This window comes from Antedon mediterranea, chromosome 4, assembly GCF_964355755.1.
Source record: "Antedon mediterranea chromosome 4, ecAntMedi1.1, whole genome shotgun sequence".
NCBI lineage: Eukaryota > Metazoa > Echinodermata > Crinoidea > Comatulida > Antedonidae > Antedon > Antedon mediterranea.
In genome coordinates, this window is record NC_092673.1 from 11,054,632 (window position 1) to 11,074,256 (window position 19,625).

General features: G+C 33.5%; 1 protein-coding gene across 1 annotated transcript in view; it reads right to left on the reverse strand.

The window, feature by feature from the left end:
- Window positions 1-435: 435 nt before the first annotated feature.
- Window positions 436-19,625, reverse strand: part of LOC140046645 (dual specificity mitogen-activated protein kinase kinase 7-like) — an 80,960-nt gene continuing 61,770 nt past the window's right edge. Inside the window, exons 9-12 of the mRNA XM_072091349.1 lie at window positions 17,595-17,675; window positions 2,442-2,584; window positions 1,364-1,409; window positions 436-820 (exon numbers count right to left, since the gene is read on the reverse strand). Of these exons, the coding sequence (XP_071947450.1) occupies window positions 689-820; window positions 1,364-1,409; window positions 2,442-2,584; window positions 17,595-17,675 (402 nt within the window). The 3' untranslated portion in view covers window positions 436-688. The remainder of the gene's footprint in view (window positions 821-1,363; window positions 1,410-2,441; window positions 2,585-17,594; window positions 17,676-19,625) is intronic.

Here is a 19,625-nt window from a genome sequence, read left to right on the forward strand (position 1 = left end):
ATCAACAAATGCAAACCACTAAACACATATGCAATATCAATAATATGGATATATTATTACGATAACATTTTTTACTTTTAAGTAATTCATGATGGTTTAATATCTAAAAAGGAGGCAAAAAGTAAAAAACATTTATTATAGCTAAATGTTTCCTTCAAATACTGTGAGTATAACTTGTTACGCTGTAAAAGGATTAAAAATAAATAGTGAACACTGAATTATGATTATTAATTTACAAAATATGCATTACAGATATTTATTATCCAACCAGTGAGGTAGAAAAGAAAGTAATAAATAGAAAGCATAGTTATATTGTATTTTTAGAAGAAACTTCCTTCTTTATTTCTGTTTCAGTTAAATTTCTCAGATGATTTTTATTTGACTTATACTTACAATAATTTGAATATTAAACCCATGATCAGTTATGATGTCTAAGGGATAAAAAAAACTTTTAAAAAATGGCAAGTAGAGTATTGTATTAAACTTAAAATATAAGCACATTTGCAAGAAAAAAGAGAAATACACAGAGTTGTTTATTAATAATCTAATACATTTTGCACATTTCTTCGGACAATTTCATTATCCTTTTAAAAACAAAAATTAGAGATACCATTTTATAAACAAAAATTACCCTCAAGTCATCTTAAGTGGTTCTAACTAAACCTACCTAATCAATGTTCATCAATATTTACATAAATAGATTAACATAGTGATGTGATCGAGTCATTTGCTGAGCTTGATGCATTCTCGCCTTCACTGAGGCAAACCATGATGCTACATCTACGTGTGCTAGTTCATAGCGTTTAAAAAAACCATGTTCCTACAAGAAGCAAGTTCATTATATTATTGCAAGAAAAAGGAGTGCAACAATAGTATCTGAAATACAGAGAGATAACTAGAGATTCTAATTTAATTTTTGATGACAGAACAATGTTCGGATCATAAATGCATCATCGATGCAAGGACATGTGCAAAAAAAGTATTTCGGCCAATGACAAGCGACGAATCAAAAAAGTCTTTTTGGATTGGTCAAATTAATTGTATTGTGCCTTAAAATTTCTAAAACTTTATCACAATTGCTTTTTTTTATCTAATTCATTGAAAAATTTCATTTTTAGTCGAGAAACATACAGTAGTTTTGTTATCTTTTGCTACACAATTTTAGAAAAGTGTAGCAATAAGGTTGTTTTGTATAGCTTTTTGCTATGCTAAACTGGCGAAATTATTCCCTCTAATTTGTATATATTGCATTTTTAAATGTCATTTTGATAGGCCTTCACACATTTATTTTAATCAAAATTCATTTTCTCATCACTTCCTTTTTTTTTTAAATAGCCCTGTTTAGAAATAATGTCACACTTACAATTAAGGTCTTGTACTTGGGCCGTTTTGTACAGTCCTTAGTCAAGCTGTAATAAAACATGTTAAAAGGTGGTTATATTTTTTCATAATATAAAAATAATATAAAAATAACGCTTAAAAAAGAACGACATTTCGACTCCATCATGGGGTCATTATCAAGTCCAATGAATGAAATTTTAAAAAACATGCAAAACAAAATAAAAACATCAATAAACACTCTAACGTAAAATTTACAACAGTATTAAACTATAAGAGCAAACCAAAACAGAACTGGAAACAATTGCACAAGGCCAACCTAAACTGATCAACAATACAAAGTCAACTCCCAAGTTGGAGGTATCTTGCATTCCATTATTATGTAACTAGTTTTCAGTACCAACTTATTTTTGGCTTTGTTTATTTTAAATAAACATGTCTTCCTTTATGATCAGTCCTCTGGTGATCTCAATGCAAAATAATGGACTAGTAAGTGAAACCTTTAGATTGGAGATCATTAATTAGATGGTCATACTTCTCAGATTTATAAATGTGAGCTTGGGCCATATTCGGCTCAAAGGGGACACAACACAAACAATATCCGGCTTAAGATTAGTACAATTAGGGTATTGGGAGGGATATCCATCAACGGTAGAAATCCACAAAGGAAATACTAATTCAAAAATAAATATGGTAGGTACAAAGAAAAAGTAAGTGTTTATTGTGAAGAGAAATAATTCTGAAAATAAATATTAATATGGTAGTAGAAGATACATTACAAAGAAAATATATGTATGTACATTTAATATTCATTTAAAACGCAAATAAGATTTAAATCGACCAGAAATAATAACAAAGAATAAGTACAAGATGTCAAGTACGCCACAGTAGGTCGAGCCTAGTTTTGGAGCTTAATTGTTTGTGTAAGGATTATTGGACAACAAGTCCCCTATTCAACAACTAGATGTCCCCTTAATACACCTAGTTTCTCGAAACAGTTCCCTTAATGTGGTGTTTTAAAGGAAGTTTTACTGTACTGCATATATTTGTTAAAATGTAGAAAATTCTCATATTTGTATTGTATAACAAAATATAAATCTCACCAGCATTGCACAAAGGAATGAAAATCACAAGAAAATCCTCTGTTTGGTGGTAACTTTGGTGGATCTTCTGAAAGAACCCTTGCTAGTACCTCAAAGTCATTATTACAATTCTTGTAGGGAAATTCGCCTGTTGCAAGCTCAACCTTAAATAAATATATATTAGTTTTCAAGTAAATGAGAGCATCAATAATGAAATATCCCACTCATATCCCACATGCATAATTAAAAATATTTTGAACTTATTAATAATTATAATAAAATTTAACACCAAATGCATAGAATTACAAGAATAAGAATAACAAAAGCATTTCAATCAGGTACTGTACACTGTAAAGTAAGGGGATTTTCATAACAGAAACCATCTTGCAGCTATGAAAAATGCCAAGCATTTAAAAAAAATATATATAACTTTGTAGAACTATATAAAATTGTGCCCATATTTTGAGGTAAACTTGTTATTTAACCAAATAAGGTGACTGACTAAAGTTGCTATAATGTCATTAACAGCTTTTACGAAAGGGAATAGCTTGGAAGAAAAGTTGGAATGTTCTCGTAATCTCAATGATAACAATCTTATTGTACATTATAAGGGCAACCACATATCTGCATACAGTATATCAAATCATCAATACTTGAAAATGTTGATAGTAACAGAATTTATTATGGGGATGTATTATGGTCTCCCATCAATTAATTTTGGTGTTATACAAGTAAAGTTGCTACAAGATTGTAAAGACAAAATTTGATATTAGAAACAGTTTGGGAATAGAAAACAAATATCAACTACTCATTATTTAATTGATTTAACTCATAATTTGTATTCTAATCTAGATAAACCCGGGATGAAAGCCAGAATTGTTACTACAGATTATAGTAAAGCTTTTGACCTTATTGATCATACTGTTATTGTACAAAAGATGATTAATATAGGAATAAGAAGAGAGATTATGCCATGGGTGTGTGATTTTCTCACTAATAGACGCCAAAGGGTAATTTAGTTTGCTTTCTGAATGGAAATCAACTTCATGTGGTACTTAATGTGAACCTACTTTATTCCAAATTATGGTCAATGATTCTGTTATTGATACTGAACAAAGATTGAAATTTGTTAATGATTGGACAATTCCTGAAGTTTCATATATAAATGATAACGATGCAATACAAACTCATATCAATGAACTTATTCAGTGGAGCAAAAATATATTTTCTGTTATCAAATTAATACACTGAGCTCCAGTATTTTTTTAATTTGACTATCTTTTGTTGGCTGTTATGAACCATTAAGCCAAGGTTTTTATTTGGGTACACTTTGATTTGCCTCCTCTCCTTGATAACAGACTTGACACAGAAATCAATATAAACTTGATATTGCCTCTGTTGCTTAATTATTTAACTATTTACAAACACATTCCAGTTTGTAGCTTCAAAAGAACCTTTGAGAGTTTCAATGTTTTCCTGAGGTCACACTTCGGGTTTGTTTCTGCTGCATAACACAAATTAACCATTTATTTTAAATAGATTAAAAATAACAAGATTTTGGTGGCAAAGTATGTTTTAAGCAGTGAGGTAAAGCCAAAGGGCGTACTCCACACTGAAAAGTGATTCCAACAGTAGGGGGAACCAACAAGATGGCGGTCGTAAATGTGTTCAAAAACATTATTTAATATAAAAAATAATAATCTAATATAATACATTAAGACCACATAAATTACAACACATATTCTTGCCAAAGCACACTAAAGGTTTTATAAAATTAAATATATTGTTAATCGCAATGGAATTAATAATAATAATTTCTTGGTAATCTAGCATTTTTTGTATACGAGGATCATATTGAATGCGTTTGCGTTATACGATTAACACGCTGCAATGATTATCTTTCTCACGCAGACAGGTGTATAGCAGTGCGTACTGCATAGGGCATATCTGATTGGTTGATTGCAGCCGCCATCTTGTTGGTTCCCTCTCCATGGAGGCTCACTTTTTGAACATTGTTCTTTGCAATCTAGCCTTCGGCTATATAAAATCTTTAGTTTTGAGGGTCAAGGTATCTAAATACAGCATTTTGAAGTTCACTCAATGGCCGCCATCTTGTTTTTTTCAAAATGGTCGCCTTATAATTTACCGATTTTTCCTCATATCTCAGCTTCTACATCATATGAACATGATTTTGGTGGAAAAGTATATGTTTTTAATTAAGGTCAACAAATCCAAATACAGTATTTTAAAGTTCATCTTATGCCCGCCATTTTGTTTTAAAAAATGGCTGCCATAAAATTTACAGATTTGTTTTCGTACCTCAGCATCTTCATCGTGCATGGAAGTGATTTTGGTGGCAAAGTTTATTATTATTATGTTATGAGTGTCAAGAAATCTAAATACTGTAAACATTTTTTGAATTTCACTCAATGGCTACCATAAGCTATATATTTTTGCTGATTGATGAGCTACTATGATTATGATTTTGCTAAGCAAATTCAGCTTTTGAAATACAGTTGGAAAGTGATGACGAGAATAAGTCAATATGTTGGTGATAATATATGGGAACCACAATGATTATGACCCCAGGTACACAAGAAGATATCAGCGATGTACTGCACCTATATCATTCGCGTGAAGAACCTAAAATTAAAATATTCTTAAAAAGTTTCTTAGACGTAGACATTTTAAGATATTTTCCAAATCCTAAAGAGAAGCATGGCCAACTTTAGTTAAGAATATTCCAATCAAATACATTATGGATAAAGCAAGTAAAGTAATTTAAAGCAACATATCTTATGTGACTGAAAGGATGGTTACCTGATACACTGGGGACTTTAAACACTACTTCACCCTAACTGGTCTGGATTTATGCATGTAGGTATCATGCGATAACTGGACAAATCAAAGATAGTTTTTGCCGAGAAAATGTATATCTAGCTGCTCATCACAACCATCCACTACAACCCTTTCTGGGTTATAGTGGACATAATGGTGGGTTGAGGTTTTGAATACCGTATGTGCATAACCTACTTTAAAGAGAGCTGTATATTCAAAGGCTCTTAGTGGATGCAGCTATGTATCATATAATGATGACACAAGATGTACCATTTTGTCTCCAGAGACACAGTATAGAACAATTGACCATGGCCAATATTCCTGAACGACAAATTTCCACATACAGTACAATACAAGATATTCCAAAAGAATGGATATCACACAACATGTTATAATGGTGAAGAATCAGTTTTCAGACATGATCACAATAGAGGAAACCCTATGTATCTTTAAATTTGTTTTTCAGCATTTCCAGTAATAGATATTAGCCTTCCACTTTTGGCATTTTGGCCATGACCAGCAGCTGCAAATATGAAAGCATACCGTAGATGCTATATCTGAACCTGGAGCTCCCAATGTACAATCGTGCCTAGCATATTAATGTTAATTGTATGTGCTTCGTTTCGTGTTATTTCTCTATTTTGTTGGTAAATTTAGATTTTTTGCTAGGCGTTGTTATTGTTTCAAGGTGGCATTTGTTCTTATTCTTGCACAGTGGAAGAAGGCTTCTGGTAGCTGGCCATTGTTGATTTTGGATATTGTACTAAACTTAGATTTGTTGTTGCTTATACAGTTATTATAGCCTACCTGATAATTATTTATAATAAGAGAGATATGTTGAGTTTGAAACATTCATATAACAACTACTGATATTTTAATACTAAAGTCATTGCATATGTTCGAAGAAGAAGAGGGCGCCGTGCTGGGCGGCATATGCGGAAAAAAAATGTCAGTTAAATTTGGAAAGGGTGGTGGATCTAGAATTAGCGTATTGCGAAAACCTAGGTGATTAGTCCCAATTCCTTATAAATCAATGCGTATTGAACATCCAAGTCTCTTTTTTAGCTAATGCATGTTCTCTTTGCAATAAAATGAATGAACTCGAGGTATTTTTTAATACGTATAAAGTGGATATTGCGGCGGTGACAGAAACTTGGTTTCATTCTGGATTTTCGTTGGAATGTTCTGATGTTGTGGGAAATGATAGAGGTAGTAAAGGGGGTGGCGTGGCCCTGTACCTTAGTGAAAGTTTACCTTTGTTGAGAATTCTATCTGTTCTCCTAATGGTCTTGAATGTTTGTGGATTGAAGTAAATTTGTCTAATTGCCATTCAATCTTTGTATGTGTGACCTATTTCCCCCCTAAATGTAACAAACATCATGAACTCATGGATTACTTATGCTCTAAAATCAACGAAATCCATAGCTCCAGGGATAATGCCTCATTCTGCATTATGGGTGATTTCAATGACTTTGACCTTAATCCTCTTACTTAACACAGATTTTAAACAGGTTGTTAACTTTTCCACTCTTGGTAGGTCTTGTCTTGATAAAGTTGTTCTTAGTACGCCAGATGTTTATCAGACTCCAGTTAAACTCTCACCCTTGCGTGTTTCAAGAGAAACCTAAGGTTAATCGAGTTAAGAATTGCGTTAAACCTAAAAAAAATATACGTCGTCCAATTAAAGATTCTTCCGTACGTGTGTTTGGTCAAATAATTACTCAGTTTGATTGGAGTAATACTTTTTCGGAATCTGATCCTGAAAAGGCTGCCGTTGAGTTGGGTGATATTTTTCAGACAAATTTTATAAATTGCTTCCCTATCGTAGTATCACATTTAAGAGGATAACAAGCCATGGTTTCATGTCGGTACTGTATACAGAAATTAATTCGCAAACGACATAATGCCTATAGTCTAGGAAAAGATGAAGATTTCCGCTTTTATAGAAATGAGGACATGCAACCTAACCCTGCTAAATGCAATGTAATGCATGTTCATTTTATGAGGAATGAACCCAATTTTGTGCCGTTAACAATTGGTGACAATGTTCTAGAAGAAAAGCCTGTTGTTAAGACTGGGTGTCTTATTACAAAAGAACATGAAATGGGATTATCAAGTTAATGAAATTATATCCTCCTCTCGTCGTTTGTTTATGTTATATATTTTAAAACGATATGGTGATCTTGTCTTTACATCAAGCCCTTACTGAAGTATGCTAGTCCTCTATGGCATTCAGCAATCACTAAACAGCAATGCACCTAGTTGGAATTTGTTCAGAAAAGAGCCTTTAAGATCATCATCGGCTAGACGGTTAAGTGTACTTGCCAAATTTGGAAACAGTCTAGTGACATCTGGGAGTTTCACTTTGCATTACTTTACTTCATATTGGTTGATTGAAGGTTATTATGACTGGCAAATGAGCAGCTAGATATACATTTGTGCCTAAATGCAGACCATTTAGGGTGACTAATGTATGGAACATGTAATATTTGTTCGGCCAACACAAGAATATGCGCAGACAGTATGGGATCCATATCAACTAAAACAAATTAATAAAATACAATCAATTCAAAACGAAGCAGCCAGATATGTGACAAAAAATTATGACAGAAATAGTAGCATTAAAATGGCCACTTCTTCAACATAGAAGATTTGTTGCCAGACAATCTTATCTATACAAAACATGGCATGGAAAAACAGCCATAATACTACCACAACCACTAACACAAGTAATATTCATACAAGAGTGTTACGAAACTCCAATAATTTTAACTTGTCAAATGCGAGATATTCAATAGACAAATACAAATATTCTTTTTTTTCCGCGTACTGTAAGAGCACGGAATGTACTTCCAGAATGCATTTAAACAAGCATCATCACTACAAACCTTTAAATCAACACTTTGGACAAACTTAGATGATTGCACAATCACTATTGCACCACTCTAATAGCATATACTGCCAAGTCATGGGCTTCAATTTAATGCAGCAATCGATTTATGTATATTAATGAATGGATTGTTTTTTGTTTTTTACTTGGCAAAAAGAATTTTGCCAAGTATAGTATTCACTTTGTTTGTTTGTATGTTTGTTAGCACGATAGCGCCTACAGTTTTCAAGTTATCGTTCTGATTTTTTGGATGTAGATAGGTATATACCTTCAGACCATGCCTATTGAAAATCAACAAAATTGGTTTATTAATAACTTCACAAATAACAAAAATGATATTATTTTCAGACCGGCTAGTGTTAAAAGATAGGAGACAATTTTCAAAAGCCGGCGAGCAGTTTTAAAGTAACAAGTGTACTGAAATTGCATTCTCTCGAGAACTACTTGTCAAAAAAACATCATATTTGTACAGGAGGCAAGAGTTATAAATTGTGATTTGTAATTGTCAAATATAATTTGATTTAATGTACATGATTTTTTATACGAGTAGTTTAAAAACCCTATTTCTTTTCAAATTCACGCGTTTGTTTTTCACGTTGCTGTTCTATTGTTATTCAAATTTATCTATTGTTAGTTGAAAATTAGTTTTTTAGTACCAGCGTATGTCCTTCCTTATTTCATTCTGTACATAGGTATATACCATTTCTCCATGTATATATTTACAGAACATGCCTATTGCTTTTCAGGAAAATTGATATATTAGTCATGTCACAAAAGCTTATCTTCTGTATGATATATTAAGTAGCACACATTCTGTCTTCTTTTAACATGGACATATTCTTTGATATGGACCAAAATATTAGTCCACTGGTCGAGCGGTTAAGCTTACTCCATGGGTTAAGGCAGGGGCGCCGCAAATCGGCACAGCTTAAGACACTCCCCAACTCCTGGTCAATCTTGATTTTAGAAAGGTCATTGTTGCAATGACGGAGTTTGTTTGTATTAAAAATTATTTTAAAAAAAGTATAAACCCCAGCAGGATTTGAACCATGTAAGGCTAATACCTAAAAAAAAAATGTATCATTCAACATGCTCCCTATCAGTGGATATATTTTGCCAAGTACTTCACTCAGTTTCTGAGTGCTTTCATTTTTGTCATTGTTTGGTCACTTTTGTGAAGTTGTGAAATTAATAAATTAAAAAAAACAAATTATAAAACAAATTCAGTTAAGTATGATGTTTGCACACTGAAAGATGCACCCCTTGGCGCATATACCCATGTGGTCCTTCGTCAGCATTCATCCAAATTCAGTGTTGATCTCCCAGTGTATTACCATGTATTCAGTGATAAGATCTGTTACTTGCTTTATCCATAAATTGTTGTACTTTAAACTGCAAGTTGGCCATCCTTCTCTTTATATTTGGAAAAAATCTTTATGTCTATGTATCTTCTTTAGAATATTTACAGATTGTAGCACCAGATTAATTGTGGGCTTATAATCTCATAATCTAACAGACTCATCCTTTTTCCGAACGGTTACTATCCCACTGACTATGCGTCACTGGTGTCAGGACTCCAATGTTGACCAATTTATCTAACTCAGTATCAACGTCAGACCTTAAGGCATAGGGGGCCTGGCATCTCCCTAAAGTAAAACATCAGCTTTAATATGCTTTAAAAGTCCCAGTTCCCCTTTAAACAGACCCTCATGCTTATCCCTACATTCCAATTTATTATTACATAATTACAGTATTATCAAAACATTCTTGCCAATTTAACTTAATAACATTTAACCAGTCTTGCCCTAAAAGAGCATGCCTAGTATTAGCAACAACATACATGAATAAATAATGACACTTTTAAGTGTTTAAAAACACTAATTTTACCAAGGGGTTTTACAATCTCCCCCGTAAAACTAGTAAATGTTCGAGAATTCTCTTGCAAACGTTTATGCTTAAAATGTTCTTTATAAGCCTGTTCAGATATCAAAGTTACTGCAGAACCAGTGTCCAATTCAAACTGAAACTGTTCTGGTCATCCACATTCATGTTAACACAAATAGCATATGATGATTTATTTGTTGTAAAAATAGGCAAAGGTAATGTAGTTTCAATATCACTATCGCTATCATTAATCTCTACCGTACGTACACCTTGTGACCTTTTGACACACGTTACACTTCTTATCTTTAAACCAACAATTGTGTTGATCATGTGATTTTCTTCCACACCGGTTACACATCTTACGTTCTTTATTCCCCTTTTTATGTTTATTGTTATTACTTTTACGCTTATTTCTACGCTCGCCGCTTCCATGTTTTCAACCGCTAGAGTATGTTGATTGATTGAAATATATATTTATACTGGGTATTGTATACACCTCTGTATTTATAGCAGACTCTCTCAGATACTTGGACTCATTCTTAGCACTTTCTCTCGCGAAAGCAACTTCTACTGCTTCATTAAAACTCAACTCAGCCACACCCGCCTTTTCCATTAATTTTAATGACGTATTTTGGTCCCTCATCCCGCTTATGAACCTATCACGTAGTTGCTCGTCCAGCTTCTCGCCAAAATTGCAATTCAAACTTAAATGTTTCAGAGCAACTATGTATTCAGAAGACTTTTCATCAGGACGTTGATTACGCTGAATAAACTTATGCCTTTCGGCAATGGTAATTATTGGCTTAGTAAAATGTCTTTTAAGTGTGGACTTTAATTCATCATATGGAATATCTTTGGGCGCCTTTGGGCTAACCAAATCCCTCAAAATACCGTAGTACTTACGACCTATCACGTCAGGAAAATGGCTGCCACTCTAGCTCCAACAGTACCACCTGCATCATCTACATCCGGCTCTCCATGTAGGCCTAGTCCAATCGTCTCCACATAAATCTCAACACGCTCCAAATTCTCGGCTTCATTATACTGCTCAAACATCGGCATATAGTGGTCTTTAACAGCCATCCTCGTGGCCAAAGGACACTAAACAACAGTACACATGTATTACATACACAACTCAGTCAGGTGTGGATTCCAAGTGCACTAGGCATTTATTGTCAATAGCCTATTATACTTTCCTACATACAATATCAATGCACGTAGACCAATTACCCATGTCCTAATACACGACAGTATGCTGTGATTAGCCGCAACAAAACATTTTGATGTGTCTTTGTAACCGTCTTTTCTTTGTCATTGGCATTCTTGGGAACATCATACAGGCTTTTAAATGTCAGGGCTTTGTTTCTTTTTATTGGATCATTAAATGAAGTCTTTCGCTCTGCTTCAGATGGCAGTCGATCTTCAACGAATGCTAAAGTCTGTTGCTGACCCAATTTGGTTGCTTGTAGTAAGGATTCTTGAATCTCTGTGCTTACCAGGTATTTGGTTGCTATGTTTTGTAGGATATCTGTTGAATCAGACCATACAATTCGTGCGTATTTACTGCTAAATGCGACCTGAGATTGAATGAAAGGCTCCATCTCATCAAAGCAAATATAGTTTTTGTCTTCCTACGATTCCTCCTGATCGCTTTCCCGTACCATTTAGCCATTCTTGAGCATGGTCTGGATCTACTTTGCTAAAAGACTTTGTTGAACACTTGACAACAAAATTTCTTTTTGAAAATTCTTCTTTGATTTCATCTGGAAGCTGGTTCATTTTAGCTATATAAACAGGACCCCAACCGGCGTAATTATAGTGATCGTATCGGAAAAAGTATGTGTAAGTTCCAGTTTCCTTCTCTCTGAGCTCTGAGTAGGATTGGTACTATTTCTAACACCACCAAAAAGTTAACGTTCTTCTCGCATTCATCTTCTATGTACTAGTATAGAATGTTCTGGTATGTATCGCCTTTGATCATCGCTACTAAAGTGTTGATTTTATCACTTTCTTTTTGAATGGAACTTATACTTTCATGAAGATCACTGTTGATTTCTGCCAACTTTTCGGAAAACGCTGGGATTAATATTCCCCACAATGCTTGAATAGATAGCTTGTGGACTCACATCACTTTCTTATACCCTTTTCCAGACAACACAAGCTCGGCTGCACATGCACCTATAATTCCACTTTCAATCCATGACTCATTCGACCCACACCCTTTCATGTGCTTTCCAATAACTTTTAAAAAGTTCATAAATATGTGGAGACCTCCCAGGCGTGGAATTAATTTTAACATGTATTCAGGAACATTCCATTTTAACTCCATTAGTTTACACTAAAGTGCTTGATCAACGGTAATGACAGTGTAGTTTTGTCCCAAATGATCCAATATTGACATACACCTCCTTACAACTGTATTTAAAGATCAAATTCATGAGCAGGAGCTAGTATCATGGGCATGTGCCCAACGGAAGTTTTTCTGTGATCGGTTGTTGAATTCTGTTGATTAAACGCAAGATCAGTTGCTTTCGCTTGCTTCTCGCATTCAAGATTTGCACTTTTGCCATTAAACTAATTAGCATTTACTGGCTGACGGAAAAATGGTTTGGTTTTACTTTCGACAATCTTTGTTGAGAACAACTCAGTAAGAATATCTGGAACTAAAATTTTCAACTAAGGCCGGTTATTTTACAGTGGATCTTTGAGAAGCTGCTAGCTGCGTGGCATAGAATGTGTTCTAACCGTCAAGTGATTCGCCTAATTTATCAATATTATCGGCCGTTAAGTGTATGAATTAATCTGGATCAAAGTTCTGTGGTACAACTGCTCCTGTAGTACAATCCATTGACCGCAAAGTATAGTTGGCAAGGGCAGTGTCCCGCTTGATGGAATAAGTTACCAAGATCCTTTGACCTAGTTGCTTGGTGCAATGTACTTGTCAATCCAATATGTTTTGGTGTCCACTTCTTTCCTTTGCTTATTCCATAAACCAAATCATGTGCATTGCTCATAACCATACGTCGTGTTTGATCCTCATATTTCATTTCAGAACAATCTTCATTTAAATGGTCTTGGCCTCCATATACTAATCGCAGAAACATATACAAACTATCAGGTATGCACTCGGCTTCATCTTTCTCACTAACTGCCAATCCTTTGTGACCAGGTTTCGAAATAATATCGCCACGGATCTTTAATGCAACATGTACAAGAGATAGAAACACATCTTCTTGCTCTGGTTGGTACGTTGGAATCTATATAATGGATGGGAATGAGTAATGTTTGGCGATCTGATGGATTCAGTATTCAGTTGAGAAACAAGCTTCTCTTTAAATGTTGCCCTTCTGCTCAAATATGACTGTGGGATATCTATGCACAAATTATTAGCTAATTCAACATACCGATTCCATACATCAATCAACTTAAAAAATAATCCTATTCTAGCTGCCTTTTCATGTTTATTGCAAAGCCAAACAAATGCAATATCTCTTTTCTCGCAATCTTTTTAATTTTCTCTGTAGATCTATCAAATGCTTTCAAACACACTAAATGGTATTTTCCTTCAGATGCTATTAGGTCATTTACATCTGCTACTCTAACAGAAAAATTATAATCAAAAGGAGCAGCTTCGAGTATACGACTACTTAGGCCAAATGTCTTAAAAGAACAAAGACGGTCTTTAGAATCAATATACATTTTTCCCAGTCAACAACCGGCATATTAGAACGTCTTGAGAGCCTATCTGTTGTATTGAGAAAACTTGAAGTGGGTTTGGATGATGCGTCTAGCTCGTATCGTCTTCTCTTATTTTCTAATCGTTTCATTCTGTCTTGATCAGTGAAATGGCAATAACACTGTTTATGCCATAATGTCTTATGTTGTAAAACATAGTGAAACTTTGTTCGTAATATCGTCATCATCACCGAGCTGACATCTCTTTTCAGCTGCGTCCTTTACAGTTCTTAAACCTTGCTCGCTTGCTTCTCTTAACTTATCATTAGCTTTACGTTTAGTCTGACAAAATAGACACAGCTTATAATTTACTAATCTTTGTTTTTTTAAATCACAAACTGACTCCATGATGTGGTCTTTATTTCACCAAAAACTGATATTCGGTAGCTATATAAAGGTAATTTCTTTTATTTTAAATTTTTTTTTACGTTAGACATTAATTATTATATAAATGATAGGCCTACTATTAAGTTTATTAAATAAAAAAGACGTAAATTGCGCGCCATATTAATACTTTTAATTCATGTGAACTTGTTTGATAGGCCTACGTGTGGCAACCCTAAGAGACGTACGCCCTTGACTTAATCAATATTCAAATTAACTTGAGAAAAAAAGAAATCTTTTAAAACTTAACTACAGACACCTTACAAATGTGTATGTAACGATTTCAGTTATCTTTTTAAAAATTAGTATTTTAAATTTTTTTAATTTACTGCATTTCTCAGTTATATTTATAAAAAATGCAGTGGTTTTTTTAAGAGTGAAGTGTGACTTCCCCGGTAGGGGATGGAAGGAATCGGCTTTTCAGTCATTAGTGCATTTTTAAGTATTATTATTATTATTTTATCGTTCTCGGGCATGATCCCATTTTTATCCATTTGTTGTTCGTATTTGTATTCTTATGAGTATGTCACCGATTTAATTGTATATTCAATAAATTATGTTATCATCTAAAACGTTGGAAGATTATTCGACTAATTATACACAGTATAGATGAGCTGTTTTCTATCCTGCCTCTGGTCACACAAATATGCTGATGTTGATGGATGTTGATCCTGTGCTGAACTTGTAGGTAGCTGATTTTCTAAAGCAGTCAGTCGGTCATATTCAATGATTCGGTTTCTGGTTGTTAGCCTTGCAATAATGGTGCTCCTCAGGGCTGTTCACTGTTGTCCCTCCTTTTTTCACTTTACTCTAATGATTTTGTACCTCCTGTTATTGACCAAACTGAATAAAATTTATTGATATTCCATCAGCTATCAGGTTGTATAATAGAGATTTCAAACACTAGTCCGCTATTACTCATGTTTCTTTTACAGTTCCCTGTTTTTTATGTTATATGTATACAACTCGAGTGTACTTAAGGACCCATATCTCATAGCTGTATTTTGCCGTTGTGACAATAAAGTTTTATCGTATCGTATAATATAAGATTGTGTACATAAATTAATTTATATAAGCAACAATTTTCGATTTACTTTATATATATATATATATATATATATATAGGCTTACAACATGCAACCATGCTATTGGTAGAAAACCATGTTTGAAAAAACAACATAGACACCACTGCACTGGATATAGTTATAAATAAAACTACATTAACTAGCAGATAAGACAAATCTAGATTACTTTACAATGTTAGGTTTCTGCTGTAGTAGTTGTATGAACTTGCTCGAACAAAAGGTACTAAAATCAATGACTTTACCTCCAAGATCAAACAACATTTTTGCGTCGCAACTAATTTACCTGCAAAGCAATGGTTGTTTGATCTTATTTTTTACTTGCAATGCGAAAACCGAGTATATCAATTCGTATTTATAATGCGCCAAAATCTTTCCAAAAAGATCAGTTCTAAGGTGCAACGCCAGAACCGCTAGCACTCGTAAATTTGTTGGAATAATTATGATTTCAGATGCCTTTTAAACAAGTCTGTAGATCTTGATAGTTGAACTTAACTTATACTAAAGTATTTTCACACACTGAAATTGTTATTATAAGCAGATAAATGTTACCAACATTTGAATGAATTGTAAAACCAATAAGAAAAACCGTATTTATCTTATAAAGGAGACCTTTTTCATTGTACATTTAAAAACAAATTATTTACATAATTGGAAAATTATGACAATAAACAAAGGAAAATCGAATAGATATTAGTAAAACTGTATTCAGAATAAAAAAAAGCTATCCTACGATACCAAACAGTAAAGTATTTGAGAAAATTAAAATGTTGACCTTTTGACCTTTATTGGTCATGTGACTTGTTTTATTGTTAAATAACTATGTAACTATGCATTTTTTTATATGGATGTAATGGGTTATTACATTCACTTTCCGATGATACCATGGATGACAAAATTCAGTGTGGAATGTCTGCCATTTTGAAATACAAAATGGCGGCCGAAGGAGTGGTTGAAAAAAATGGCACCTAACTTTTTTTAATTCAGGAACTCAAGAATAACAAAGTTAGCCAATAAAATCTATTTGGCACAAATATCGAGCCGGAGCTAGTTTTTCTTACATAGTGACTGTACTAAGTAGACTTGATATGTTATCTAAAGGACCATGCTATGTATACCATTGGGCTATGTTTACCAATTTTAATACTGGAGTTATTGTTTCCAAATTCTATTTATTGACGTATGCAAACAAGGAGTGCGAGAAACATGTGGTTAATTCTCACTTGCATGGAGTCCATTACAGTACACTCTGGAAGTTGAGCGGAAGTCGAGCGTTACGTTTTGTCAACAATTCGCAGTGCGAAACATCATTGAGACTGATAGAAAAATGCTTTCTTCCCCAAACAATCAACATTTTCTACTTTTAATGACAGAAAACGGGACAATCCAAATTAAATCAGGAATGGTTGACAGGTATGGTACTGTAACTAATTATATGCCAAACTCTCTAGGCTTAGCCTAGACCTAACTTAAAAAGGTTGGGGCCAGGCCTACACTAATGCAGTAGACATTCAAATCGAATCACCCAATTTTGCAACTTTATTTCATCTTTATCCCTTGTAGTACTACCCCATAGTCTCTCTGAAAATAAAGTTTGGGGAAAAAAGCTTATTTTATGCTTATGAAATGCATATCAAAGCCGATAAATTTAAGTGGGCCAAATAGATCCGGGCTGAATCGTCCCAGGGCCGAATCGTCCCGCTACCGATGCGATACTAGCAAAAATATTCCCTGGTTGAGTCAGCATGGACGTCAATATTATAGGTACCCAAATATTTTAACCAAAACTTTTATATATCCGGTGAATTTTCTTCTATAAATTCTAAAGATTGTGTGTACTGAATGTCAACGCAGTAAATGAAAAATTGACAAAAGCCAAATACGAAATTGTGTTTTTTAGGCTTCATTGAGCAGGACTAGAAACCACCTCATTAACGAAAGATGATCTTCATAACGCAGCAACCACGTTGTAACGTGGTACACATGGAAAAATAATTTTGCCACGCTCCCTAAAAAAATCAATGACATTATGTACTTCCTGTTAAAATAGTAATTTTCATAACTTTTGTTTGTCGTTCAACATCATGATGAGCCTCGAGCATCCTCTTATTATTGTTTCAGCATTGACAATGTTAAAAAAACACTCCTATTCAACCTAATTCACCTAAATGTGTTTTAATTGTCAAAAACTAATTATCTAAATATACTTAATTAGTCAACAGGGTTACATTGGGTGGTTAAAATCAGTACCGAAAGTATGTAGCAACATTAAATACCATTACATAAATTTTTATATAGAAGAGAGAAGAAAAGTAGAAAAAAATTATGGCAAATTTAAGAACGAATGGTACAGATGCTTACCAGTGATATACCTAGACTCCACACATCTGCTCTTACGTCATAGTCCGGATTTGTTGGGTCAGGGGGGTCAATTCTCTCAGGCTGAAAATGTAAGCACACAAAATCAAACTTAACTAGAATTTAATTCGTCACTTTGACGAATTATAGGTGATCATTTTTATAAATTTATTGACATTAATATTTTTTAAACATGCACGTACGTTAACATACGATGTACGCCATCCTATGACATGATGCATATACACTTATAGTGCTGGGTTGTACCTATTATGTGTCATATACAATATGTACAGTATATACTGTATATCATATACAGTGTAGCATAGGTGAAATTACGGGACCCACATCATGTTCTAATTTTTTGGTATGATGGAATTATCAAAATAAACTCGAAGATGACAATTTCGAAAGATTAGTGGATTGAGCAAATAAATATAAGGATTGGAAGAGAATTTGACACGTAGAAGCGCAATGCGCGCTGTTTGAAATATGTATAACTTTGACTAAAGAAATTTAAAAACTACTTTTTAACTTCAACTGGCCATATGATAACATCACATTATCCGATAGGCTTAATTTTTATATGAATTCATATCTACATTTCATCAGCTTTCATAATAAGTTATAATCTTCAAGGTCACCTTAAATTCTGAAGAGCTGTAATGGTGTAGCTGAAATTACACGACCTAGGTTATTCAAGTTTTTACGCGTGATGATGTCAAAAATGAAAATGTTGACAACTCATGAGAAAGATAATTAATTGAGCAAGCACATACTAAAATTTATGCGAAAATCGGGTTCAAATAATGGAGATGCACTCTATTGAATGTGATAACCCACACAAAAAGATAAAAATTACTAATTTTTAAATGCAAGTGGCCATTTGATGACGTGTGCATATACGTTTATATCTACAACTTATTGGCTTCCATATTAAGTTAAAAAAATTGGGGGTCATCTTCCATTCTGAAGAGTTATATTCATTTTAAAAAGGCCCTACTTTTTACCATTTTTAGCACTTTTGTACAATTAATGTGCGCATTTTTAACGTGCTTGTATAGCGTTATTTTAAGTCGGAATGGACTCAAAGTCGGAGAATGTACTAAGGATTGTGAGTAGAATGTGATGTATACATCAAATTTTATTTGTTACGCTTTTTTAAAAAATCGCGTGCGCAAAAACATGTTTTTGCGCAGTAATTTTTTGAAACACGCAAATGGCCTATTTAATGTTCTAAATTGATCAAAACTTAATTTTGAGCTTTTTAAAATTTTAACGCGCATGACCTTGAAACGTGTGATTTATTTGCTAATATTTTTTACCTTGACCTGAAGTTTTTTCATTTCATTAATATGTGATAATGAATTATGGAGATATGATTGATAATGTGATTTCACAAAATGGCGTATACGTGACGTCACGGATGAGTGATCACGCTGAAAAGCTTGTTAGGACTAAGTTACAGTATTGAGATAATTGTTACACAAAAAGTGTACAGAAAGAAGAAGAAGAACTAGACATGAAACTCGTCACTTTGACGAGTTAGTTATCCGCACGACAGATGCCACGTGCACGTCATACGTTAAAAACTATAATAAGAGGTGGTCCTGTATTTTCGCCTTGTATTATAATTATACAGTACACTGTGTATAAAAGGAGACATTAATTCTACATGATACAGAGGGCGGCAAACAACAATTTGCTCACATCAGAGACTATGCTGGTGTACATTGTACTACTGTATATTATATGACATATTAACTGAATTATGGGACCTGCCTTTAATTCAAATATTTAACATGATGACGTCATAAAAAAAACAACACAACGATAGCAATTTCTGAAGAAAATTATCTTAGAAACAACATATTAACGTGTAGAAGAAATTTGAATACGTAAAATGTTGGTGCGCGCACATTTAAATGTGATGAACTATTACGCAAAATATGAAAATATGACTTTTTTTATTCAACTGGCAATATGATGACGTCACAACATCCGATTGGCAAAATGTTTACATGAATTCGTATC